The following is a 26,626-nucleotide window of genomic DNA, read 5'->3' on the forward strand; positions in this document are numbered from 1 at the left end:
AGAGCAGGAGTGGTAGGGCTTCTTCTGTAGTTGGAGGCAAGCAGCAGGAACAGTGGAGTGCCCAACATGTCAGATGAGAATCATGATAATCATGCTCCACCATCTAAGGAAGGATGTCTTACGATGGCAGAAGTCAGCAGTGTAGAAACGTAGCAGAACACGAGGGCAGTAAAGGATGACAGAAAGTAAAATAACATTCAGTGTGATCATTAGCCGAAATTTTACTCTTTTTCAAGGAAAATAGAGTTTTGTGTTCTCAATGAAGAATGATTACAGTATTGTTTAAGGTGATTATGCTATTATTCCTTTGGAATTCCCCCCCCCCCCCCCCATTCTTAGATTTCCTGAGACTCTCTTTCTTACTCTATAAAATGCTCTGTGATACTTTACTTGTTTTTAAAAAAAAATTTTTTTTAATGTTTATTTACTTTTGAGAGAGACAGAGACAGAATGTGACTGGGTTAGGGGCAGAGAGAGAGGGAGACACAGAATCGGTGGCAGGTTCCAGGCCCTGAGCTGTCAGCACAGAGCCCAGCACGGGGCTTGAACTCATGAGCTGTGAGATCCTGACCTGAGTTGAAGTTGGCCACTCAACGGACTGAGCCACCCAGGTGCCCCTACTTTGCTTGTTTTAGAAGTTAAAGCTAGCCAGCCAACATTACTTTGTTACTTAATGACATTTACAAAAATAATTTGAGATGTCTTGGGATATCAGGTATTTACTTTGGAGTATTTTAAACATTCCATTATAAACAGACACTTTCATGTTGCAAAGTACTCTTGTTATAGTTTATTTTACAATTGTTTATAATAAGTAGAAATATGGTAGTATAATTTAATTAGCTTTGTTTTAATTTGAGATTAAAGATTACAGTGTTAGTAGCCATACTGATTTTGAGAAAAATCTTAGGTAGTTTTAGTGAGAAGAAAGTAAGAAAGACAAAATAGAAATGGTTTGAAGAAATTTGTGGTTATGAGATAAAGCACTTGTTAGTGGTTTCTTCAGTGGAGTAATTATTTGTTATATTTGCTTTTTAGAAAATCCCTTCAAGAAGTACATCAATCAGATTCTGGAGAATGGGCCGCTTCAAAAGATCTGAGAGGTCATCTTGGACATTTAGAATCAGAACTTCTTTTTCTAAGCACACTTACTGGCATCAATATAATAAATTACTCCATGAAAACGGAGGATCTAACAAGCACTGAGAATACAGAAAAGAGTAAGCATTTTAATTTGGAAGTGATGTTGAAGTTTACCTCATTACACGTAAGAGATTGGTTGTCATGTCATTGAGTTAAGATCCTATGAGGTAACTATTTGACTATGTGGTGTGGTAAACTTGTTTTGTCAGGTGTCTTTTGAACATCACAGTGTGCATAATACTCTTTTAAAGCTGCCTTAGGTAGGTGTTAAAGAAGACACAGGCTTTGTCATTAAGTATTTTAATAGTCAAGTAAGTGAAAGAACAATAGCATGATTAATTTGCAAATCTTCAGAGTTATTCACTGCTGGCATGAGAGCTGCCTCATCTAAAGTGCTCTACTCCTTGGCCTGTGGCCAAGGTAAATGTTTCAGGAGCTGGACCATTTTCCAGAGGAGGGTTTCTGGTCCAGGTGATTGAGTTCTATTGTCAAGGGTCTGTGATGCACTCACTTATAAAGGGATGTTAATTCAGCTGTGCATTGGATGTGGGGAACTTTGGGCAAGAGTATCATCCTTTAAAGGAAGAATCACTTTTGGAAATGCTTTCTGACTTTCCACTGAAATAAGCCTCATGACAAGGAAGACATTGAGTTGGTCCTCAGAGGGTCTTGGGTAGCACACCTCAGCAGAAGTCTGAAATACATAAGAAATGGGTGATAGAATCTAAGTACTTGAGGTATTTGAAAGGAAGAGATGGAAAACAAGAGGTTAGGCCAGGTATAAGTCTTGCTAGTGCAGAAATCTTAGTCTTCCCATTTTGTGTCTTCCTATGTTGACCTCGTTGTAGAGGTACTTGGTGCAGCCTATTCAGAAGGCTTTTGAATGGGCTTAATACAGTGCTTCCCCCATTGCTGGCTTAGGTTTTAATTTTCTTGGATCTGCCAGCTTAGTTCAACTGTTCTGTGTGATATCTAGCTCATCCATCTGATTTCCAGCTTCCAAAATTAGGTTACTCTCCTTTTTCTTCTTTATCATTGTGGAGTTGTGCTCTTCTAAAAATACCTTTGTTAGCAAGATTAGATGATGTTAAAGTGAAAATAGTGGTTATCTCTTGGGGGACAAGTAGCCTGGGGAAGGGCATAAGGGAACTTTATGGCATATTTTAACATTTCTGTATCTTGATCTCAGTGGAAGTTAGATGGGAAACTCATGTTAAAAAAATATTGAGTTGTATACTTAGCAAAATGCACTTTACACATTTAAGTATAAAGTTTTGTAAGGTAACACAACCAAATAGGTAGATTCCATGTACTCTTTTTAATTAGAGTCATATAATGTTGGGGGAAAACCCTATCAGTTATGATTCAAACTTGTGTAGAGTTATACTAGCATGTTTTATTTCTTACCATAATCTTTGGTATAATTGAGATGTAGAAAGTACAAGTTATCTTTAGTTCATCTTTGCAAAGGTAAATCAGTTTGATGCATATCTTTCTAGATTTTGCAATGTCAATGCTAACATACAACCTCACATGTATATCCACATGTTATAAATGTTCACAAAAATTAAGAGGTATTTGGAGGAAACTTATTTGCAAATAAAATTTTTTTTTTTTTTTTTCTGATTTACAGGTATAAAGAAAGTTCTGCAGAGACACAGGTTATCAGGAAATTGCCACATGATTACATTTCAACTTGAATTTCAGATTCTGGAGATCCAGGTAAATGAAGGAGTATGTTGTGATAACAGAGATTCTGCTGCTGTGATTAAGTAATTCTCATACCACAGCCTTCAGCAATGGCTGAACTAAGGAGGAATTCATGAACCAGGGCCCTCTTGTAGTACATTTGTGCAAAGTGATACCATGTCAGAAAAATTTTTACAGTATAAACACCCTGACAACTGCATATGAGAGGGTTGTTGCTGAGGGTATATGGGCTTTATTGGAAGGCAGATAGCAAGATCCTCCTCATCCCTCAGAGCAAGCCCCAAGGTCAGGGGAATAGTTCTGGATGCCTTCGTTAGTCGGCTGATATACCAGCCATCTATTACTTATTAGTTATCTGCTGTTGCTTAACAAATATCCCCCAAATTTAATGGCTTGAAACAACCAAAAACTGTTTACCTCACCCATTTTCTGTGGATCAGGGATTTGGGAGCAGCTGATTGGGGTGTCCTTGTTCAGGACCTCTCCTGAGGTTGTAATCATTTGGAACCACGGCCATCTGAAAGCTCAGGGCTGGAGAATTAGACTCCAAGGTGTTTTGTGGTTATGCCAGCAAGTTATATTGGACTGCCAAGACACGACACAAGAGGAAGATACTTTTGGCTAAGACTTTCACATAAAATCAGGAAGTAGACAGAATGATAGTATGCAGCATATGGCCAGGGTTGGGCAGAACAAGGTTCAGATACCTTCAAAGTATGGGTCCAAGAAGAGTGGGATCCAGGCGTAATTTCAAGAATTGACCAGGCCTGGGCACAAACTTTGATAGCAGAAAACAGTTCAACTAGTTGGTTTTGTGAACTGGGCCTACGTGGAGTATGTGTAAAGGAGGTGAATGGGGAAGGGTGGACAGGCTGTCTTGGCTCAACTCATTGGTAAAGCAGGTGCAGCCCAGGTATCACAACCCAAGTCACATGGACAAGTTGCTGCTTATATTCATGGTTATCTACCAAGACTCCTGATCATTGTCCTCAAGCACAAAAACAGCCCAAGTTTTCCCCTTTCGTATAGAACAAGGACTGATGTCAGCTAATCAGGACCCTGCTTCCTTAAAGTGTCAGATAGTGACCTCCAACTACTCAGGAGTGCCTGCTCCAGTTGTCTGGGTGAGAGGTTTTGCTTCTCGAGAAGTCTTTGCAGTCCATATCCCTGGCTGCTGCCTCTGGTCCCACCAGGCGGAGAAAAGGCTGAAGCATGTCTGGGCCCCTCATCTGATGACCGAGCTCCCACCTCACTCCCACTTCAGAGTATTCCCCCTGCAACACTGCTGAGGTAACTAAGGACATTCACGGTATGTCATTGCCAGGGCTGGTTGAGCAGGATATGACACAGTCAGGGCATGGGTGATGAGTGGCCTTAGGGGAGGTAAACTTTTCCAGGTTGTCACCAGGCCTTAGGAACGTACAGGGTCACCGAGATGATATTTTTGTGTTGCATAACCTCAAAGATTATCTGCCAAAGACTAAAACAGAATGTGGATACAAATGGATTGGTCTCACTTGGGATGGAAAGCCTGTGCCAGGACCCCATGCTTCCTTCTCTTTTGGGTGCCCAGGAACACCTGGGTGTTATCCCATTGCAAAAGGTTGTACAGTCATGCCAACTGAATTCTCTCTCTCTCTTTTTTTAAGTAAGTTTTTAAATTTATTTTTGAGAAAGAGAACATGAACACGAGTTGGGTAGGGGCAGAGAGGGAGGGAGAGAATCCCAAGTAGGCTCCCCACTGTCAGCACAGAGCCCAGTTCAGGGCTCAATCTCATGAACTGTGAGATCATGACCTGAGCCAAAATCAAGAGTTGGGTGCTCAGCTGACTGAGCCATCCAGGGGCCCCTGAATTTTTTCTCTTTGGAGCTAATGTGATCCTAAATTCAGAGTAGTGGTATTCCACATACTCACTTGCATCCTGGCCTCCATTAATGGACCAGGCCTACAGTCCATGTCAGGTTGGTGGAGTCAGGCCCCAGGTCCATCTCTGTGTCTAAGAAATCTGTAATAGCAGTGTATACACTGCCCAGGAGTATCCTAGTAGCTTTGGGGTCATTCAGGCTATTTCTGTTATTGTTTGTATGGAGAGTAGCAAGATTGTTGGCAAAATTAGGCTCATCCTGGGAGCTTGTCCATAAGTCCAACTGAAAAGAGAAGTTTCCTCCTTAGAATTCGAGGTGAACCAGCTGCTGAGTGGAGCTGTACATTCCAGAATGGCTTGTCCCCAAAGACTGGCCTGTTCATTAATGGGGCTGTGGCTTAAGAGATAATACCGATGGTAGTTTGATCCCATTATGAGTCAGATCAAGATGACATCACAGTTTGGAGATATTTTTTTAGACCATGATGTGCTTCTGAAGAATGGCTGCTGCCTGACCAGAGGCATTCTCGGCATGAACCAGCACTGGGTAACTCCCTTAGTTGTTTGGCTTGCTGGTCCTGGGTGGCTGTATGAGGCAGTATAGACAAGATTGGAGCCATGTGGGCCCTGCTGCAGTGGCCATGTTCCTGCCTTCTACTAGGCTGTGGTGGCACCAGCCCATACATAATGTCAATAATGGCATTGAGCTTTGTCATTATTAACGTAATATGTCTTAATATTAAGCTCAGCAGTACTTTTAGCTTCATATTATGATCATCCCATAGTACCAAAGCATGATTGAAAATTTTGTAAGCATTTACTAATGACTTAAATGTGTACTGTTAGCTCACATGCTGAGTAAATTGGAATTAGTTGAGCTACATATGACAGAAAACTTAATAAAGGTGGATCAAAGTACTACAAGTACTAGAAGTTTCTCTGTTGCTTAAACAAAATTGTAAGGTAAGCTTTCAAGAGCCACATGGTGGCCTTATGAGTATCAGGCTCTGCCATTAGCCTTGTGGCTTCCAAATCATGGTATGGTGATGATTTGAGCACTTCAGGTGTTGGGATGGGGAATGGGCAAACAAGGGCTTACCTTTTCTGTTGAAAGATACTTTCTAGAAGTAACATACATCATTATTACCTACATTCTGTTGGCCAGTAACCTACTGCAGGAGAGACTGGAAATTCAGTCTTTGTTATGCATGGCTGTGAGACCAGTGAAATATTGGTATTAGAAAGAAGTACAGGTTTTGGGAACTACCAGTAGTTTCTGTCCCATATGCTTTAGGGGATGCTGGGAGGAAACATCTAAGGAGAGGACAGTTGACATTTGGTAGACAAAGATACACAGGAACTGCTGAATCTCTAAAGAGATACAAGTTGTCATTGTTTACATTTCAGAATAGTAGGGATTTTTTTTTAAGTTTATTTTGAGAGAGAGCATGTGTGTGTGCAGGTGGGGGAGGGGAAGAGAAAGAAGGAGAGAGAAAGAGAATCCCAAGCAGGCTCCGCACTGTCAGCACAGAGCCCAATGTGGGGCTCGAGCTCACGAACCGTGAGGTCATGACCTGAGCTGAAGTTGGATGCTTAACTGGCTGAGCCACCCAGGCGCTCCAAAATAGCAGGAATTTTTGAACTGCTCAATTTTACTTAATTTGCTACAGACTCTCCCTGGTTATGTTACCAACACTTGGTTTCTCTCTCTGCCTTACCAATTTTATGATTTTTCTTGAGGACCAGACTACTAAGTAAGATGTTGCAAGTAGTCTCAAACAACTCCCGAAAAAGGAAGATTTTAGGAATGAGTCGTATGTAGGAGAAGTAGGGAACAACAGACTATATTTCTTTGTTAAAATTCTAATGTAATGAGCTGATGAGAATTTTTAGAAAAACTTTTTATTACTTAATGGTAAATCCTCATATATTCTAGGCCTACTTGTGTAAATATGCCTTTAGAGTAGTAGACCTGCTCTCATAGGAGACGTACATGTAAATTCTGATTGATGGTACCACATTGCCTTCTAAAATGGTTTTACCATTTTATGTGTTCAGATTTTTATAGTTGAGACTTGTAGGGAAGAAAATGATGAAGACACAGCAGTCTTCTGAATTCTTAAACATTTTTTAAACAAAATTTCCACTAGAGGGAGATATTTAACCATCAGAAAATTGAAAAGTAACCTAAATAATAAAACTACTGTACTTAGTATTGTTATAATAAAATCATAGTAATAGAAGCTAAGAACCATAAGTGACCTTATAAGGTCACTATGATTATTAAGCTCAATGCCCTTATTTTATAGGGAAATACCTCAAGGGAGTTTGAATGATTACCCATGTTGGCACAGCTGTTATTGTCAGCAGTGATTGGAATATGCAGTTCCATTCTCCAGAGTTTCTGTCTGGTGTCATAAGAACATCAGAATTAACATGTGTCCATATTCATACTCCATAAAGCATAATAAATCAGATGGGTGTCAGTTTGTAGGAAAAATGGCTAAGTAGGTTTTTGTGACTGCTTTTCCTGAAACCCGATGTAATGAACAAAATGATTCCATAGTAGGGAAATTAAAAATTTATTTTTCATGTTTATTTATTTTTGAGAGAGAGACAGAGCCAGAGCATGAGTGGGGGAGGGGCAGAGAAAGAGGGAGACACAGAATCCAAAGCAGGCTCAAAGCTTTGAGCTGTCAGCACAGAGTCCGATGCGGGCCCAAATTCACAAACTGCGAGATCATGACCTGAGTTGAAGTTGGACGCCCAACCAACTGAGCCACCCAGGTGCCCCTAAAGTAGACTGTTACGAATACAAGTTATATGAAAGTGTCATGGTAACTACAAACCAAAACTTACAGTAGATACACAGAAGATAATGGGAAAGGGATCTAAGTGTACCATTAAAGAAAGTCAATAAGCCACAAAAAAAGAGTAGCAGAAGAACAGAGGAAATATGAAACAGCCAGAAAATAACAAATGACAATAAGCACATACAAAATTAATACTTTAAATGTAAAGTAACTAAATCCTCTAATCGAAACCATAGAGTGGCTGAATGGATTTAAAAAAAAAAAACCAAGACCCATCTATACATTGCCTACAAGAGACTCACTTCAAACATAAGGACAAACAGACACTGAAAGTGGAGGGATGGATGGGAAAAGATACTCCATGTAAATGGAAACCAAAAGAAAGCTGGGGTAGCTATACTTCGGTTAGACAAAATAGACTTAAAAATTTTTTTTTAAATATTTATTTTTGAGAGAGAAAGAATGTGAGGGGGGAGGGGCAGACAGAGAGAGAGAGAGAGAGAGAGAGAGAGAGAGAGAGAGAGAGAGAGGGAGGGAGGAGACACAGAATCTGAGGTAGGTCTCAAACTCACAGACCATGAGATCATGACCTGAGCTGAAGTGCTTAACCAACTGAGCCACCCAGACACCCCTAGACAAAATAGACTTTTAAACAAAGACTATCATTAGAGACAAAGCAGAGCGTTATGTAACAACAAAGGGGTTGGTTGATACAACGTGAGAATATAACATTTATAAATATCTGTGCACCCAAAAATAGGAGCACCTAAATATACAACAAATACTAAAAGACCTAATGGGAGAAATGGACAGCAGTACAGTAATGGTAGTAGACCTTAATACCCCACATCAATGGATAGGTCATCCAGGCAGAAAATCAATAAGGAAACATGGGCTTTAAATGACAGGTTAGACCAGATGCACTTAACATATACATACAGAGCATTCCATTCACAAACAAGAAAATACAGTCTTCTCAAGTGCACATGTACCATTCTCCAGGATAGATCATGTGTTTGGCCACAAGACAAGTCTTGACAGTTTAAGAAGATTAATATCAAGCATCTTTTCTGACGACAGTTGCAAGAAGAAAACTGGAAAATGCACAAACATGTGGAGATTAAATAACATGCTACTAAAATATTGACAGGTTAATGAAGAAATTAAATGAGAAATAATGAAATACCTCATGACAAAGGAAAATAAAAATATAACATACTGAAGTTCTGGGACGCAGCAAGAGCAGTTCTAAAAGGGAAGTTCATAGCTATAAATTTATACCTCAAGAAACAAGAAAAACTTCAAAAAACCTGTCTTAACACCTCAGTGAACTAGAAAACAAAAACAATAGAGCCCGAAGTCGGAAGGAAATAACAAAGCTCAGAGCAGAAATAAGTGAAATAGAATCTGAAAAGGCAGTAGAAAAGACCAGTGAAACCAAGAGCTGTTTTCTTTGAAAGATAAACAATTATAGGCAAACCTTTAGCTAGACTCACCAAGAAAAAAGAGAAGGAACTCAAAATCAGAAGTGAAAGAGACATTACAGTTGATATCACAAAGCTAGGAAAGATAATAAGAATACAATTGTATGCTAACATATTGGACAACCTAAAAGACATGAATCAATTCCTAGAGACTTATACAGCCTTCCAAGACTGACCCAAGAAGAAATCTGAAGAGACTGCTTACTAGTAAGATTAAATCAGTAATTGAAAACCCTCCAGCAAACAAAAATCTAGGACCAAATAGCTTCACTAGAGAATTCTACCCAACATTCAAAGAAGACTTAATACCAATCCTTCTCTAATACAAAAATATAGAAGAAGAAAGAAGACCCATACATTCACTTTAGAGGCCTGTGTTACCCTGATACCAAAACCAGACGAGGACACCACAAGAAAAGAAAATTACATGCCAATATTGCCAATGAACATAGATGCAAAAACCCTCAACAAAATATTAACAAACTAAATTCAACAATACGGTAAGAGGATTATACACCTTGATCAAGTGGGATTAAATCCAGGAGTGCAGGAGTGGTTTAACATTTGCAGCAATTACTGTGATATATCACATTAACAAAATGAAGGATAAAAATCATATGATCATCTCAATAGATGCAGGAAAAGTATATGAGAAAATTCAGCATCCCCTTTTTTCTTTTTAATGTTTATTTTTTGACAGAGAGAGACAGAGCATGAGTGGGGGAGGGTCAGAGAGAGAGGGAGTCACAGATTTCGAAGCAGCTCCAGGCTCTGAGCTGTCAGCACAGAGCCTGACGCGGGGCTCAGAGTCACGACCTGTGAGATCATGACCTGAACTGAAGTCAGATGCCCAACCAACTAAGCCACCCAGGCGCCCCTCAACATCCCTTTTTTTATATTAATGCCCAAGAAATAGGTATAGAGGGAGCATACTTCAACCTAATAAAGGCAATTTATGACCATCCCACATTATACTCAATGGTGAAGAGGTGAAAGAATTTCCTCTAAGATGAGGAACAGGGTTTTTACCCTTGCCACTTTTATTTAGCGTAGTATTGGAAGTCCTACCCAGAGCAATTAGGGAAAAAGAAGAAATAAAAGGCATTCACATTGGAAAGGAAGAAGTAAAACTATCACTATTTGCAGATGACATGATATTCTATATAGAAAACCCTAAACAGGGGTGCCTGGCTGCCTCAGTCAGAGGAATGTGCAACTCTTGATCTCAGGGACATGAGTTCAAGACCCATGTGGAGATTATTGCAAGCAAGCAAGAGAGAATGAACTTAAAAATAAATCTAGATAACCCTAAAGAATCCACCAAGAAGTTATTAGAACTTATAAATGAATTCAGTAAAGCTGCAAGATACAAAATCAATATACAAAAATCTGTTCTTTTTCTGTACACTAATAATGCACTATAAGAGAAATTATTTAATTACCTCAAAAAGATTGAAATACCTACAGGAGGTCAAAAACCTGGTCATTGTAAACAATAAGACATTGACAAGAGAAATTGAAGGCACAAATACATGGATAGATATTCTGTGCTCATGGATTAGAAGAGTTAATATTTTTTAAATGTCCACAGTACTGAAAGGAATCTACAGATTCAACTACAACCCCTATCAAAAGTCCTATGGCAGGTTTCACAGAAATAGAAAATAGAATTCTAAAATGTGTATGGAACCGCCGAAGATCCCTAATAGACAGTTGACTCTTACGAAAGGAAGAAACCTGGAGGCATCATGATTCCTGACTTCAAGTTGTATTACAAAAGCTATAGTAATTAAAACAATATGGTATTGGCATATAAAGATTAATGGAACTGAATTAAGAACCTGGAACTAAACCCACACATATGTGGTAAATTAATTTATGATAGTCAAGAATATACAATGGGGAAAGGACTGTCTGTTCACTAAATGGTGTTCAGAAATGTGGAGAGCCACATGGAAAAGAATGAAACTGAACCTCTGTCTTACACCATACACAAAAAATTAACCCAAAATGGACTAAATGCTTGAATGTAAGACCAGAAACCATAAGTATCCTAGAAGAAAACATAGGCAGTAAACTCCTTGACATGTCCCAGTGTTGATTTTTTTTTGATACCAAAAAGCAAAAACAACAAAAGCAAAAATCAAGAAGTGTGACTACATAAAACTAAAATATTTCCCTATAGCAAAGGAAACCATCAGCAGAATGAAAAGTTAACCCTTGGAATAGGAGAAGATATTTCCAAATCCTATATCTGATGGGGTTCATCTCCAGTATATATAAAGACCTGCTATAACTCAATTGCAAAATAACCAAACAATTTGGTTTAAAAATGGGCAGAGGATCTGAATGGACATTTTTTCAAAAAGACATACAGATTGCCAAACAGGTATATGAAAAAAATCAGAGAATAGAAATCAAAACCACAATGAAATATCACCTAACCCCTGTTAGGATGGCTATTATAAAAAAGACAAGAAATAAGTATTGGCCAGGATGTGGAGGAAGGGGAACTCTTGTGTATTATTGACTATTGGTAGAAATGTAAATTTGTACAGTCATTATAGAAAAGAGTATGGAATTCCTTCAAAAATTAAAAACAGAATTACCACATGATCCAGCAATTCCACTTCTGGGTATTTATCTGAAGGAAACAAAAACACTAAAAAAGACATCTGGGGTGCCTGGGTGGCTCAGTCTGTTAAGCATACAACTCTTGATATAAATCTTGATATAAATAAATAAGGAGGGGCCTGTAAATCATAGGCTTTATAGTGAGGTAAGGTTTATTTGCCTTTCCTAATGGGTGAAAGGCCAAAATCCAACACACACCCGCACATATTCAAGCAAAAGACAAGATGTGCCTCTGAGGTTTTTTAAAAAATTTAAAACTGGTCAAATGAGATAATAATTCACATATCAAATAATTCATCCATTTAAAATATACAGTAAATTTTAGTATATTCAGAGTTGTACAACCATCACCACATCATTTTAGAACATTTTTATCACCTCAAAAGGAAACCCCTTTTTATCATCCCTCAGTCCCTCTTCTTCTGCCCAGACCTACACAACAGCTAATCTGTTTTCTATCTTTATGGGTTTGTGTATTTTGGACAGTTTGTTGAAATGGAATCATGTAATATGTGATCTTTTTGACTGGCTCCTTTCGCTCAAGATAGTATTTTCAAGGTTTGTGCATATAGCATTTCCTTTTTTTGATTGAATATATTCCATTGTATGAATATATCAAATTTAGTTACTCATTTATTAGGTGATGGGCATTTGGGCTATTTTCACCTTTTTACTACTGTTAATGTTACTGTAAACATTCGTGTGTAAGCTTATAAGTAGGCATATGTTTTCATTTTTCTTAGGTGTATGTCTAACAATAGAATTGTTGGGTCAAATGGAATGACCAGGTGATGACTAATGATGCTGGCCATTATTTCATGTGCTTTCTGCCCATTTGTATGTTTTTGAAGAAATATCTGTTGAGATCCTTTGCTCCTAACAATTCCCACTGTATCCTCAGGCAGCTAAAAAACTAAACAGAGATTATAAGCCGTCAATATCCATTTCTCCAGCAGCTCAAAATACAGAGACACATCAGATAGTGCCTAGATAAATGGGGAAGTGTCAAGAAGTAACCACTCACTGTCTTCTTAGGAAATATTAGAAATTGTTAGATCTACTCCTGTGAACACGTAGTAGTCCCAGAATAGAGCACAAATATGGTGCCATGTTTTATTATCTTCATTTAGGACATACACAAACGTACTGTCATGAGGTGAATTAATAAGAAAATGGGGATAAGTTCACTTTGAAAGAATTAGTCCAGGAAATAAATACAAGAACACACTATATAAAACCTGCTCTATCAAATGAAGCATTTATAGAAAATTGAGTAAGAGGAAAGAGAACTGAGAGAAAGAAAGAAAAAAGAAAGCAATTATAGTGCTGAGAACTATATTTGAAGTAACCAGGAGGTGAATATGGAGGGCACTCTCCAGGAAAATCACCTGTAAGAGCAAGTGAAAAGAACAATCTGGAAGACCACAAATGGTCAATATATGCTTTTTGCAAAAACAAGTGAAAGACAAATGATAGGCAACTATATAATAGAGCAAAATTTACTAGAGTAAAGGAGAAAACCCGAGTTTACAGATCAAAATATGTTTTTGTAATAGGTAGCCATAAGTCTTTGTCTTCATTTCTTACTGTTTTAGGATAGATTCTTGAAGTCATACTGCTGGTATAGAGAATACGTGTATTGAAAAAAATTTTTTTTGAACATTTATTCATTTTTGAGAGACAGTGTGTGAGTGGGGGAGGGGCAGAGAGAGAGGGAGACAAAGAATCTGAAGCAGGCTCCAGGTCCTGAGCTGTTAGCACAGAGCCCGATGCAGGGCTCGAACTCACAGACCATGAGATCATGACCTGAGCTGAAGTTAGTCACCCAACTGACTGAGCCACCCAGGTGCCCTGAGAATATGTGTATTTTAAAGTATGTATTGTCAAAATGATTTCATAGGTAAAAGTGTTACCTCATTGGTTTAATTTACATTTGTCTTTTTACTAGTGAGAGTGAATACTTTTTTCCATGTTAATTGTCTAATACATCTCAGTTTTTAATTCATGTCTTTCACATTTTTCTTTTCAGTTTTCATTTCTCCTTGTCATGTTTATGGTAAAAATTTTTTGTCAGGTTATTCTTTCACTTTTAGTTATAAAGTCATTTTTTAATATAAATATTTTGAGTTTCTGGCATGCCTGGGTGGCTTGGTTGAGCGTCTGAGTTCGCCTCTTTGAGTTCGGCTCAGGTCATGATCTCACAGTCATGTGATCGAGCCCCCTGTGGAGCCCACTTAGGATTCTCTCCCTCTCTCTCTTTCTGCCTCTCCCCCATCCATGTGCTCGCTTTCTCTCTCTCTCTCTCTCTCTCTCAGAAATAAAGTTTAAAAAATATCAAGTGTTTTGTGTGATTATATTTGCTTTTTTTTCCTGTTGTGGCTTTTTAAAATTACCTTTTCCTATTGCTTGGTGGTATTTCATTTTGTATTTTTTAAAATAATTTTTGTCTCTTTATTTTATTTAAGTGTTTACTGTGATCTGATGTATAAACTTTTTTTAAATTTTAGAATAAGGAGAGTTTATCTTCTGTTATTACTGACCTCAACATAATAATGGAGCCCACCGAATATTCAGAATTAAGTGAATTTGTGTCTAGGTAAGATATTACAAATTTTTATTTTTTTAGGGGTTGTTTTCACTCTACAGTTTTAAGTTTACTCCCCCCCCCTTTTTTTTAACTATGTGCTAGGCTTTAAAATGTGAGGAAGAACAGATACAATCTTTGATACTCATGGAGGTTATAGCCTATTGGTGAACTCATAAGTTAATTATGGAAATAAATCTAAAATTGTGGTTGCGCTCCCTGCTACAGAGGAGAGTTACGTAATGCCTGTTGAAGCACACATCAGGAATTTGACTTTTAAGAAGAACATGGACTCATTTCCTGAAGATTGAGCTGACCTCTGAATAATGTGTAGGTGTAACCTAACAAAGAGGTCCTCGACAGAGTAGTTGTACATAGGCACTATGCAAAGAGGAAGCATGCCGTCTGTGCGCAACTGACAGGAGCAGGGTGTGAGCCGGAGAGTGTGTTCTGAGGTGAGGCTGTCAAGTCCGTAAGGTCCACACTGCACGGAGTTTGGTACGAGGACTTTGATCATCGTCCGGAGACCGGCATAAAGCTACTAAAGCAGAGCCTGGAGAGTGTGTGACATCCTAGAAAGAACTATTGTGGATGCCACAGGGAGAAGGGATTGACGGCGGATAGTAGCAGGTACAGCTTGGTCAGTGATTAGCCTATGAAAATGCCGAAGACATTTGTAGGTTGGACTAGCATAATGGTAGCTGAGGTAGAGTGCTGGATGGGTTTGGATTTGGGGAATATTTAGGAAGCACAATTATTGGCCGAATGGGAGGGATCAGGAGTCCTTGATGGTGATTGCATTTGTTGAGATAGAGAAAGTTGAAAGAGAATCATGGTAGGTGAGGTTGTGACTTCAGGTTGGACATGTTGAGTATCTGTGAAGCACAGCAGTAAAAATAGGAAGTAGGCAGCTCAGCAGGGTTGGAGGCAGGAGATGGAGCCCCAGAGTTTTCTGCCAGTGGGTAGAAGTTAAAGCCTTGAACTTCAGGAGATTGGAGGAGGGACTAGAAGTGGACCTTGTGGTGGGGAGAGGGTCCTAGACAGAGATTGGACGGGGAACAACTGTGTGGGAGGGAGACCAGGAATATATTGTTGACCACTGACAACTGGGTGGCCGCTCTTCTCCGACATCATTGAAGATGTTCTTTAGTCTCTTCTGGATCACGTGGGTCCTGACAAGAAGTCTGCTGTAAGGGTTAATTTGGGGGCTGGGGCTGCCTTCAAACCTTTCTCTTAATTTTGTTTTTCCCCAGTTTGACAGTATTATTTCTAAGGTGTGTTAGTGTGAAAATTCCCATCCACATCTTTTCAAATCTTCTGTTTTCTGTGCTTCTCTTGCAGTGCTAACTGCACATATATTAAGCCATTTGGTATATCACCTCAGGGATTGGGTGCTTCTATGTCTTTTACTCTTTGTTGTTTCTTTGCATTTTAGTTTGGGTAATTTCTGTTATCCTATCTTCAAGTTCACAGATTCTTTCCTCAGCTGAAGTCCCACCTACCAGTGAGCCCTTTGAAGGAATTCTTCACTTCTAATGTCATGTTTTTTTACCTCTGGCATTTTCAATTTGACCCTTAATTTTTCTGTCTACTGAAAGTCCCCATTTGTTAATGCATTTGTACAACTTTTTCCATTAGATCTTTTAATTTATTAATTATGGCTATTTTTCTCTTTAGTGTTTTACTTTGGAAGTTTTCATATATATGTAAAAATAATAGAATAATTAACCTGCAGCTACACATTAGGCATCAACAATTATTGATATTTTGCTAATCTTATTTCATCTGTTACACATATTTTTAAAGTTTTAATTTTGAAATAATTCACAGAAAATTGTAAAAAACAAAACAAAACCAGTATCCAAGGAGATTCTACATACCCTTCATTCAGCCTCTGACAATGATAACATGTTACAGAGTATACTCTTCACATCCAGAAAATTGACATTAGTAAAATTCACAGAGCTTTTTCAGATTTTATCGGTTTTACAATCACTTGTTTGTTCTATGCAATTTTATCACCTCTGTAGCTTCATGAAACCACTACCTTCAAGATTCAAGACTCTTTCATATATCTTTGTACTAGCTCTTTTTTCCCTCATTTTTTTATTGTGATAAAATACGTATACCATAAAACTTACCTTCTTAATCCTTTTTAAGGGTTCAGTTATAGTATTAAATACATACATGATGTATTTAACTTAGGTGCACCGCCATCTATCTTTTTTTTTTAATTTTTTTTTTTTTTTGATGTTTACTTTTGAGAGGGAGAGAGAGACAGAGTGCAAGTGGGGGAGGGACAGAGAGAGGAAGACATAGAATCCAAAGCAGGCTCCAGGCTCCAAGCTGTCAGTACAGAGTCCACTCAGAGCCCAGCACGGGACTCGAACTCACAAACTGCGAGATTGTGACCTGAGCCGAAATCAAGAGTCGGAAGCTCAACCTACCTACCCCCAGGTGCCCCACCACCATCTATGTCATGACACTTTTCATGTTTTAAAACTAAAACTCTTTGTGCATTAAACAGTAGCTTCCCATCTTCCCCTCCATTTGTATTTCTGTCTCTGTGACTTTTTTTTTTTAAATTTTTTTTTATTGTTTTTTATTTATTTTTGAGACAGAGAGAGACACAGCATGAACGGGGGAGGGGCAGAGAGAGAGGGAGACACAGAATCGGAAGCAGGCTCCAGGCTCTGAGCCATCAGCCCAGAGCCCGACGCGGGGCTCGAACTCATGGACTGTGAGATCGTGACCTGAGCCAAAGTTGGACGCTTAACTGACTGAGCCACCCAGGCGCCTGTCTCTGTGACTTTTAATCATGGTTATTTTAATGTCCCTGTCTCATAGTGCGAACATCTGTATCATCTTGGAGCCTGATTCTGCTACTTCTGGGGTCTTTTTTCATAAATTTTTGTATGTCATCTTTTTTTTTTTTTTTTTTTTTTTTTAATGATACGTTGTGGAAAAACAGAGACTGAAGCAAATAGTATTTATGCTCAGAAATGGGTACGTTTATCATGCTACTAGTGTGGCGTCAATTCAAAGTGGTCAGGAGTTGAGCTGGTTTGGGATTTTTACTGTTTCCGTCATCAGTAGGCTTCAAATCACCACCTCACCATAGGTTTCAGATTCTTCCATCTGTGAACTCAAATTCAAGGTCTGTTTTTCCTTATGCTTAGAATGTGGTTTTGGGAGCTGGAGGGTTCTTCTCTGTGTTCCAGATCCACTCAGCTTTCTGCCTTTCTAAGGGGAACCTTTCTCCATGTGCTTGACGCTCCCCAGTAGTAGTTGTTGATGCTTATTACTTGGTGCCAGGCTTGTGGTGGGAACAACGGGAGTTCTCTGTTTTCAGGGTCCATCCTCAGTATTGGGCAGTCCTCTGTACCTGCACCTCAGGGGTTGGGCTCCCTGGTGTTCCTGCTCCTCCTCCCCAGTAGAGCCAAAGCCCGCCTGGATCTGGGGTTGGTCTTGGCCAGGAGAGACTTCCATGTTCCTCTTGCAGGGTTATCAGATGAATGCTTGGTGTTGGTGTAGGATCCTGGGCCCAGTGGGTTTCCTGCCCCTCCCATGGAATGGGGTTTTTGCCCTCTTCCTGAAGCAGTGGATCTTTGTCTTGGTAACAGGAGTGTTTTCTGTCCATCTCCCAACGTTAGATGAGTTTGACTTGTGCTCCTCCCTTGGAAGCAAGAGATTTTTTCTTCCATTGCTTTGTTGCCCTTTTTTCAGCATTTCAGGGTTTTTGGTTTCCATCAAAGAAGAGTTCTGGCTTCACTTTGTTCCTGGCAGTGCCTGTGCCAGAGGCAGGGAGCTCTCTCTGACATGACCCTGGTTTTTCTGGTGGTGTCCCTTTGTGTCTGGGGTTCCAACCTGTTCCAAAATGACACTCTATCCCGTATTTGTTGTTAAGAATTTGTCAAAATTTGGGGCACCTGGTTGTCTCAGTTGGTTGAGCATCCAACTCTTGATTTCGGCTCAGGTCATAATCTCACAGTTCGTGATTTCAAGCCCCACATGGGGCTCTATGCCAATGGCGTAGAGCCTGCTTCGGATTCTCTCTCTCTGCCCTTCCCCGGCATGCACATGCGCGCGCGCGCGCTCTCTCTCTCTCTCCCTCTCTCCCTCTCTTTTTCTATATCAAAAAAAAAAAAAAAAAAAAAAAAAAAAACAGAAAAGAAAAAAAAAACAGGAAAAAACTTAACAACAAAAAAAGAACTTATGAAATTTTAGCTGATTTCTTGTTACCCACTTGAATAGGGACTGCTTTCCTCTCCTAAGTTGACCCAAGAGCGAACAGTTTGTGTCATGTCTTTGCTTTGAGGAAGAAAAATTTATTGGTTGCCTTGTGGCTTTGGGTCTCTAATAGACTCAAGAAATGTTATGATTTTATAGATCCAGATTTGTTTGATGATATGTGTGGATGGTCTTCTCTGCAGCTGTTTACATCCTTAGTAGAATCAGAGCTCTTTCCATTATTTTCTCTGATTCTCATTCCAGAGTTTGGGACATGCTCTCTGTTCACCTTCTGTATCTGTTTTACCCTTTCTCTGTACTTTCTATTTCTTTGTATCTTTGTGCTTATTCCTGATTATTCCTCAGATCTGTATTTCAGTTCAGCAATTATTTCTTCATTTTCTGACTAATCTTTTAAACCCCCCTCTACTAAATTTGCAATTTCATGGACAGTACTTGTCATTTGTGAAAGTTCTGTGTCTTTTTACATTTTCCTGTCTTTTTAAAAATAAAGACTTTAGGAGCACCTGGGTAGCTCAGTTGGTTATGGGTCTCACTCTTGGTTTTGGCTCAGGTCATGATCTCATGGTTCTTGAGTTCAAGCCCTGCATTGGGCTTTGTGCTGACAGTGTGGAGTCTGCTTGGGATTCTCTCTGTCTGCCTCTCCCCTGCTCATGTTGGTGTGTGCACACATGCTTTCTTCATGTATATATAATATAAATATATATTTATTAAAATTATATATATATTTAAAACATACTTATATATTTATAATAAATATAAATATGTTATAAATGTATATTTATATGTAAACATATTCTTAAATTTATATAATAAACATATACCATATGCATTATATACATTTGTATATATATTTAAAGTATTTATTTTGAGAGAGAAAGTGCGAGTAGGGGAGGGGCAGAGAGAGAGCAAGATAGAGAATCCCAAGCAGGCTCTGCACGGTTAGTGCAAAGCCCAGTGTGGGGCTAGAACTCACGAATGGTGAGAACATGACCTGAACCAAAGTCGGATTCTTTTTTTGTTTTAATTTTTTTTTAATGTTTATTTATTTTTGAGACAGAGAGAGACAGAGCATGAACGGGGAAGGGTCAGAGAGAGGGAGACACAGAATCTGAAACAGGCTCCAGGCTCTGAGCTGTCAGCACAGATCCTGACGCGGGGCTCGAACTCAACGGACCGTGAGATCACAACCTGAGCCGAAGTCGGTCGCTTAACCGACTGAGCCACCCAGGCGCCCCCAAAGTCAGATTCTTAACTGACTAAGCCACCCAGGCACCCCTACATTTTAGCTTATATGAATTGGCCTAGGGGTGCCTGGGTGGCTCAGTCGGTTGAGCATTCTACTCTTGGCTTTGGGCTCAGGTCATGATCTCACTGTCATGGGATCAGTCCCCATGTTGGGCCCTATGTGCTGGGTGTGGAACCTGCTTGGGCTTCTCTCTCTCCCTGTCTCTGTATCCTTCCCTCTCTCCCTCTCTTTTATACCCAAAATAAGTAAACAAACATTAAAAATTAAAAAAAAAGCAAACAGCCAAGATGTTTTCCCAGAGGTTTGTGCTATTTTACATTCACACCAGCAATGTATGAGAGTTCTGGTTTCTCTACATGCTCTCCATCCTGTGCTGTTTGTGTATATTTGATTTTAGCCATTCTAGTGGGAGTATAGTGCATCTCATTTTCCTGATGGTTGATACTGTGAGTGTCTTTACATGTGCTTTATTGCTGTCTGTTCATCCTCTTTGGTGAAGTTTATGTTCATGTCTTCCACTCATGGCTTCATTGGGTTGTTTCCTTACTGTTGTTTTGAGAGTTCTTTATGTATTCTCTGTACAAGTCCTTTGTCATATATGCAATTTTCAAATATTTTCTCCCATTCTGTAACTTGTCTTTTCATTTTCTTTCCCCCCCCCCTTTTTTTTTCTTATTTAAGAATTTATTTTTAAGTGATCCCTACACCCAACGTGGGGCTTAAACTCACAACCCCTGGGATCAAGAGTCACATGCTCTTCTGAGCCAGCCAGGCACCCCTTGTCTTTTCCTTTTTCATAACTGTATCTTTCAAAGAGCAAAATTTTTTTATTTTAAGAAGACAATCTTTTTTTTCTTTTATATGTTTTTGATATGATGTCTGTGACTTTTGTTTAACCTCAGGTCATGAAGATTTTCACCAAAATTAAAAAAAAATTTATACTTTTACCTTTTATGTTTAGATCTATGAATCATTTACATTTAATGTAATCATTGATATTTTTTTTTTTTTTTTTTTTTTAGTTTTTTTTTCAACGTTTTTAATTTATTTTTGGGACAGAGAGAGACAGAGCATGAACAGGGGAAGGGGCAGAGAGAGAGGGAGGCACAGAATCGGAAACAGGCTCCAGGCTCTGAGCCATCAGCCCAGAGCCTGACGCGGGGCTCGAACTCACGGACCGCAAGATCGTGACCTGGCTGAAGTCGGACGCTTAACCGACTGCGCCACCCAGGCGCCCCATGTAATCATTGATATTTTTTGATTGAGGTCTACCCATTTAGTTATTTTTCTGTTTCATTGTTCTTCTGTTTGCTTTTCATGCATTTTCTGGATGATTTGAATGTTTTAAATTTTTTTAATTAAGTAAACTCTATCCCCAATTTGGGGCTTGAACTCATGACCCTGAGATCAAGGGTCACATGATCTATTAACTGAACCAGTCAGGCAACCCTATTTGAATACTTTAAAAAATATTCCATTGTAATTTCATTTTTTGCTATGTTTATTATATATTACATAAATATATGTATTTCTCCTTTGCTTCTGGACTTCCAATTATATGAATGTAAAAGCTTTTGGCATTGTCTCATATGTCCATGAGGCTCTGTAATCTTTTGCAGTTTTTCCTTCTGTGTTATTCAGATTGAATGGTTTCTGTGTGCTTGCCACCACGATGATATTGAACAGCTCCTTCACCACAGAAATCCTGCATATTCTTCCTTTATAGTCACACCTTTCCCCCACCCTTCAACCCCTAGCAAAACCTGCTCTGATCACTAGGGTTTTGCCTCTTATAAAATGTGAAATAAATGAAATTCCATAGAGACTGGCCTCTTTACTTAGCTAAAGTAAATGAACTGAGATTCACCCGTTTTTTCATTTCTTGAGTAGTATTCTGTATACTGGTAGTAGTGTGTTTACCCTTTTACCCATCGGAGGACATTTGGGTGATTTCCAGGTTTTGGTGATTATGAATAGAGCTGCTGTAAACATTGATTCGAGGTTTTTGTGTGATGTAAGTTTTTTCTCCAGGGTAGATAACTAGAAAGGAGTTGCTGGGTCATATGATTACAACATGTTTAAATTTATAATAAACTGGCACAGTGTTTTCCAAGGTGACCATACCATGTTGTATACCAGCAATATGTGAGAGTGACTGATAATATTTTAGTGAATAATTAACTTCTGATGTCCATCTGACTTTAGACCTAATAAAACTTTAGAATTTTTATCCTCCATTTCTCTTTATGTTTTGCTTTGTCCTTAAGAAAAAGACACTTCGAGTTATTTTACTTTTCTGACTATTCTAGTTCAGATTGAAATGTGTCACTGCCAACATTTTGTGAAAGAAATCCATAACATCTGTTTAACGTTTAGTGAAGTTTGGACTGTGCCTGGGAAAAATAGATAAATTACAGTCACTCTTACAACTTGTAGAGCCAACAGTGCACAATGTTGTTCTTTCTGTAATGGAAGAGTGTGTAATGGAGTGTCCTTTGTGGAGACGTGAATGGGGGTGAAGAGTTGTGATTTAGTCCACTTTTCCATACAGTTCTGTGTTAAATTAATGTCACAGGTCAGGCTCTCTTCTCTCCCTCTGTCTCTTGAGTGTCTAGTGTCTGTAGTCTGTGTGTGCTTAAACCTGGGCTGTTGCATTTTTAAGATTTTTTTTTCTTGGCTCCCTTCCTCATCACATGATTAAGAGCTTAGTTTTGCTCCCTTGTTTGATGGAGATTAAAATATGTCACTTTGGCCTGTGTAGACTCTAATGAAGGAACTGCCGCTCTTTATAGGCCGGTATTCTTCATAGTGTAATTTGTTCTCTCAGACATTAAAAAGGTATTAGTAACGGATACCAGAGTAAGATTAACAATCTTCAGTGTTCCCTGTAAAATAGATGCTTATGTAACTGTGTGTTAATGCATCTGTTCTTTTATTTTCATTTTCTGTGTCTCTGTTTTTTTGTTCCTGAGTTCCCATTTTCTGATTTCTTTTGGACTATTTATTTTCTTACTATTCCATTTTAATTTTATCTACTGACTTTTTGGCTATATCTGGGTTTTTGTTATTTTTGTTATTTAATTACTGGCTGCTACAGGGCTTGCAGCATTCATAATCTAACTTTCAACGCTCTAGTTAGATTTAATACTTTGCCACTGCAAGTGCAACCTGGAAGGCTTGTAACCATATACGTTCCTTTCTTCTATGCTCTGTATTGTGGTTTTCACAGGAATTATGTTCATGTGTATACACTGAAGACCCCCATCAACCAGTGTTAAGATTTTTTACCTTTGACCACCATACATAATTTGAAGAACTTAAGAGAAGACGAACACTTTGGTTGTATTTACCCACATTTCTACCATTTCTGCTGCTCCTCCTGGTGGAACCTTTTTAGAACACATTGCATGTATTATGGCTCTGGTATACATTTCTGAGGATAGTGATAGTCCCTTGTATATTCATAACACAGTAATCGACTTCATGAGCTGACATTGATATAAAACTTTTATCTAATTTGCCACCTGTATTTCCATTGGTTAGTTCATCTAATGATGACCTTCTCTGCATTTACTTTTCCGGTGCATTACCTGATCCAGTCTAGTGTCAAGTATCGCATGTAATTGTCATGACCTTTTAGATTCCCTTTAATTTGAACAATTCTAGAATCTTTCTTTGCCATTTATTACTTTGCCAGCTTGACAAAATACAGGTGTTCTATCTTTCCTACCCCCTAGTAGAATGTTCCTCATTTTGTCTTCAATCTTTATTCAAGATCCGTTGCTGTTCTGAAGCAAAATACCGTACCGGTGATATGTTGTCCTTCTCAGTTCTCTGCCCGTGTAGGTGGCAGTAATTTTGATTCAGTCATACTGTCGCCTTACTGTCCACTGGATGGTCCGTGATTTGTGTTTTTGGTTTTTTTGCTTTCTCTTGGAATAATAGGCAGTCTGTGAGGAGACACTAGGACCACGCAGATACTAGTCTGTGAGGGGACGCTGTGACCACGCAGATGTTAATGTCTGTGAGGGGACACTATGACCATACAGATAGTACTCATCATTAAATTTTCTGCTTAGATTTAGCATCCCCTGGTGACTCTTGTGTGATCACTCTTTGTTGTGATGGTTGCAGAATGATGATGTTTCAACTCTGGCTCTTCCTCCACTTATGTCAGTAGATATTAGGCCTTATGCTGAAGAAATAGATCTCCTGGGGGCACCTAGGGCTCAGTCGGTTCAGCGTCCGACTCGATTTTGGCTCAGGTCATGAACTCACAGTTCGTGTGATTGAGCCCCATATTGGGCTCTGTGCTGACAGCGTGGAGCCTGCTTGGGATTCTTTCTCTCCTTCTCTCTCTGTCCTTCCCCTACTCATGCTCTCTCTCTGTCCTTCTCAAAATAAATAAATAAACTTAAGAAAAAAGAAATAGATTTCCTTTCTTCTCTCTATATGTGTGTCTGTGTGTACCTATCTATTTACTATGGTATGGTTTCATTCTTCGTTATGTTCAATATTTATAATTCCTTACTCTACTTTGGTGTGCAAATTGTCTTACACTGGACCAGTGGGAACAGCTTCAGGCCGGTTCCTGAATCCATGTGATATTCCCTCATTATATTTTCGAGCACTTCCTTCTATTCTGGCCTAAAAAGATTTTCCAGGCTCATATGGAAAACATACTGGCTGGTAAGTGTTGTTGTAAGTGCTGTGGGACCAACAGTGCACAACAGTGCACATCTGCTATGTGGCAAGACTGCTCCGTGTGCTGGATACGTAGCAGCGTGCAGACAAAACCCCTCTGCCCACAGATAGTAAACAAAACTGACATGAAAAGTAAGTAATACACCAGAGAGAGAGAAGTGGTCCATTAGGATGGGAGATCGGGAATGTGCAGGGTGAGGGAATGGTATCTAAGGTACAGAGCGTGTTCAGGAGGGTCTCAGTGACGGGGTGAGACGCGAGTAGGTCGGGGCCTCACCTCATGGTGTCCAATTGTTACCAGCTGCAGGTGCTCTACAAATGTACTGCATTTCGTCTTGTGGTATAATCACTCAGAGGCAGGGTAAATTATAAACATGATAAGGACAATATATGTTGGTATAACATATTTCATTGGGTTTTTCTTAAACTAATGACTAACGCCACTGAATTAGGAAAGACGTTTCGTGTCTGTGGAGCTTTTTATGTATCTTCAAAATGAAGGAACTGGATAAACTTATTTGCAAGGCTTTGCCCCATTCTCAAAGTTTATATGTTTATGAATCAAAGAATAAAAATATTTCTGAGAAATGGTGGAACTTACTGGAATAGGAATAGGAATGAGAGAGCTATGAGAAGAACATTTGTGACTTAGGTTTCCTTTACAACATGGAGTGATTGCCACTGTTTGGGGAATGCCTGTCAGCAAAACCAGATCTACAAAACACTGTTCCCCGGGGCCACCCACTTTCCATGGAATTACTTCATCTTACAGATTGCTTGTTGTCTGGTATTACTTGGGGCACAGATTCCTAAACTCCTTTGGTAAGTATTTGTGCCCACCACTATTTACAATAGACTCTATTGATCTAGTTACAAGGATTCCCCAAGAATGAATTCTGTGTGTGAGGCCGGCTTGCCTTTTTTTTTTTTTTTTTTGCAAAGCACTCCTTTTGGAGAAAATTTAAAAAAGCACAGAAAATCATAAAAGGCCATAACTGGAAAGGATTTGGACAGGCACCTTGAATGAACAGTACACACACGCTCATTTTTCACATCTCTGAGAGCATTTCCCAAGAATCCCTATTCAGTTAATCCCTGTACTGACTTACACAGAAGCCCTCATGGAGTTATCATTACAACTTCTAATAAACTTACTAAGACTAGCTTCAAAGTAGCTTCAGAGTGCCATTTGCCCAATGATCATGAGCTGTCCTACACTGGCCACCTTCATAGAAATAGCACTGTAATACAACTCCAGCTGCCATGAAGACCAATTTGGTGAGGTCTCTCTGAGAAGCAGTGCCAATGAGTTCATCACTTTCTACAGGACCATTTGCCTGAATGACCAAGAAGGGAGAAAATGAACATCACCACTGCTGCTTATATATTCTGGGGTAGTCCTTTTGCCATGTATAGGAAACAGCTTACATTTGATATATACATCTATGCTTATGTGTACTGTATGGTTAATATCTAGAAGTTACGAATAAATGCATTAGAACCTGTTTTAATAGGTTTTACTATTATTTGAGTATTGTAAGGCCAACAAATTGGGAGACGGTCACCACTGAAAAGATAGTTTGTTATAGTTCACAACAAGAGGGGCACACCATGTCACTGGGGGCCACAGAGGGAAGCACTAAAGGGGCAGAGGGAGAGTGGGAGTATAGCAGTTTTTAAGGGAAGGAACAGGTGAGGCAGAATGAGTAGGCTTAGGCTTGACTAGTTTGAATAACTTCAGGAGGCTCTGGAGCATAGGGGTTGTCCCCAGTTGTGGGATACCTGATCCTGGGTAATTAGAGCAGGTGGATAGCAGCCAAAGTTTTGAGAGCTTGATAAAGGAAGTTGATGGGGTGTGGGCCTTGGACTGGTTGGATCGTGTTTGAAAAGCATGCTCACGAGCAAATTGTTTACTGTCTTTAGGAATTTGCTAACTTGAGAGGGACAGTTCCTCCAGCATCAGCAAGGCCCCAGATGTTAAAGCATCAGAATACAGAAACCAGAGGGTCCATACAGAAAGCCCTCTTTGAGTCCTTTTAAAATCCAATGCATAGATGTCAGTGAAACTAGCAGAGTAAGTAAGTACCTTCGACGGTTTTATCCTCCATAAAAGCAGCAAGAAAACTGACCAAAAGTGTGGGAATCATATTTACAAACGAACTGAGGAAGTCTTGAAGCAATCTAGGGAG

At 39.2% G+C, this 26,626-nt stretch overlaps 1 protein-coding gene across 12 annotated transcripts in view; it reads left to right on the forward strand.

Moving 5' to 3' along the window:
* The window catches only part of LOC102954804 (centromere protein P), a 244,534-nt gene that overhangs the window by 17,788 nt on the left and 200,120 nt on the right, over window positions 1–26,626 (forward strand). For all 12 annotated transcript variants that reach the window (XM_042963600.1, XM_042963603.1, XM_042963602.1 and 9 more), the window contains exons 2-4: window positions 1,039–1,220; window positions 2,777–2,865; window positions 14,157–14,245. In XM_042963600.1, the coding sequence (XP_042819534.1) occupies window positions 1,039–1,220; window positions 2,777–2,865; window positions 14,157–14,245 (360 nt within the window). The remainder of the gene's footprint in view (window positions 1–1,038; window positions 1,221–2,776; window positions 2,866–14,156; window positions 14,246–26,626) is intronic.

The sequence above is a fragment of the Panthera tigris genome, chromosome D4, assembly GCF_018350195.1.
Source record: "Panthera tigris isolate Pti1 chromosome D4, P.tigris_Pti1_mat1.1, whole genome shotgun sequence".
Lineage (NCBI taxonomy): Eukaryota > Metazoa > Chordata > Mammalia > Carnivora > Felidae > Panthera > Panthera tigris.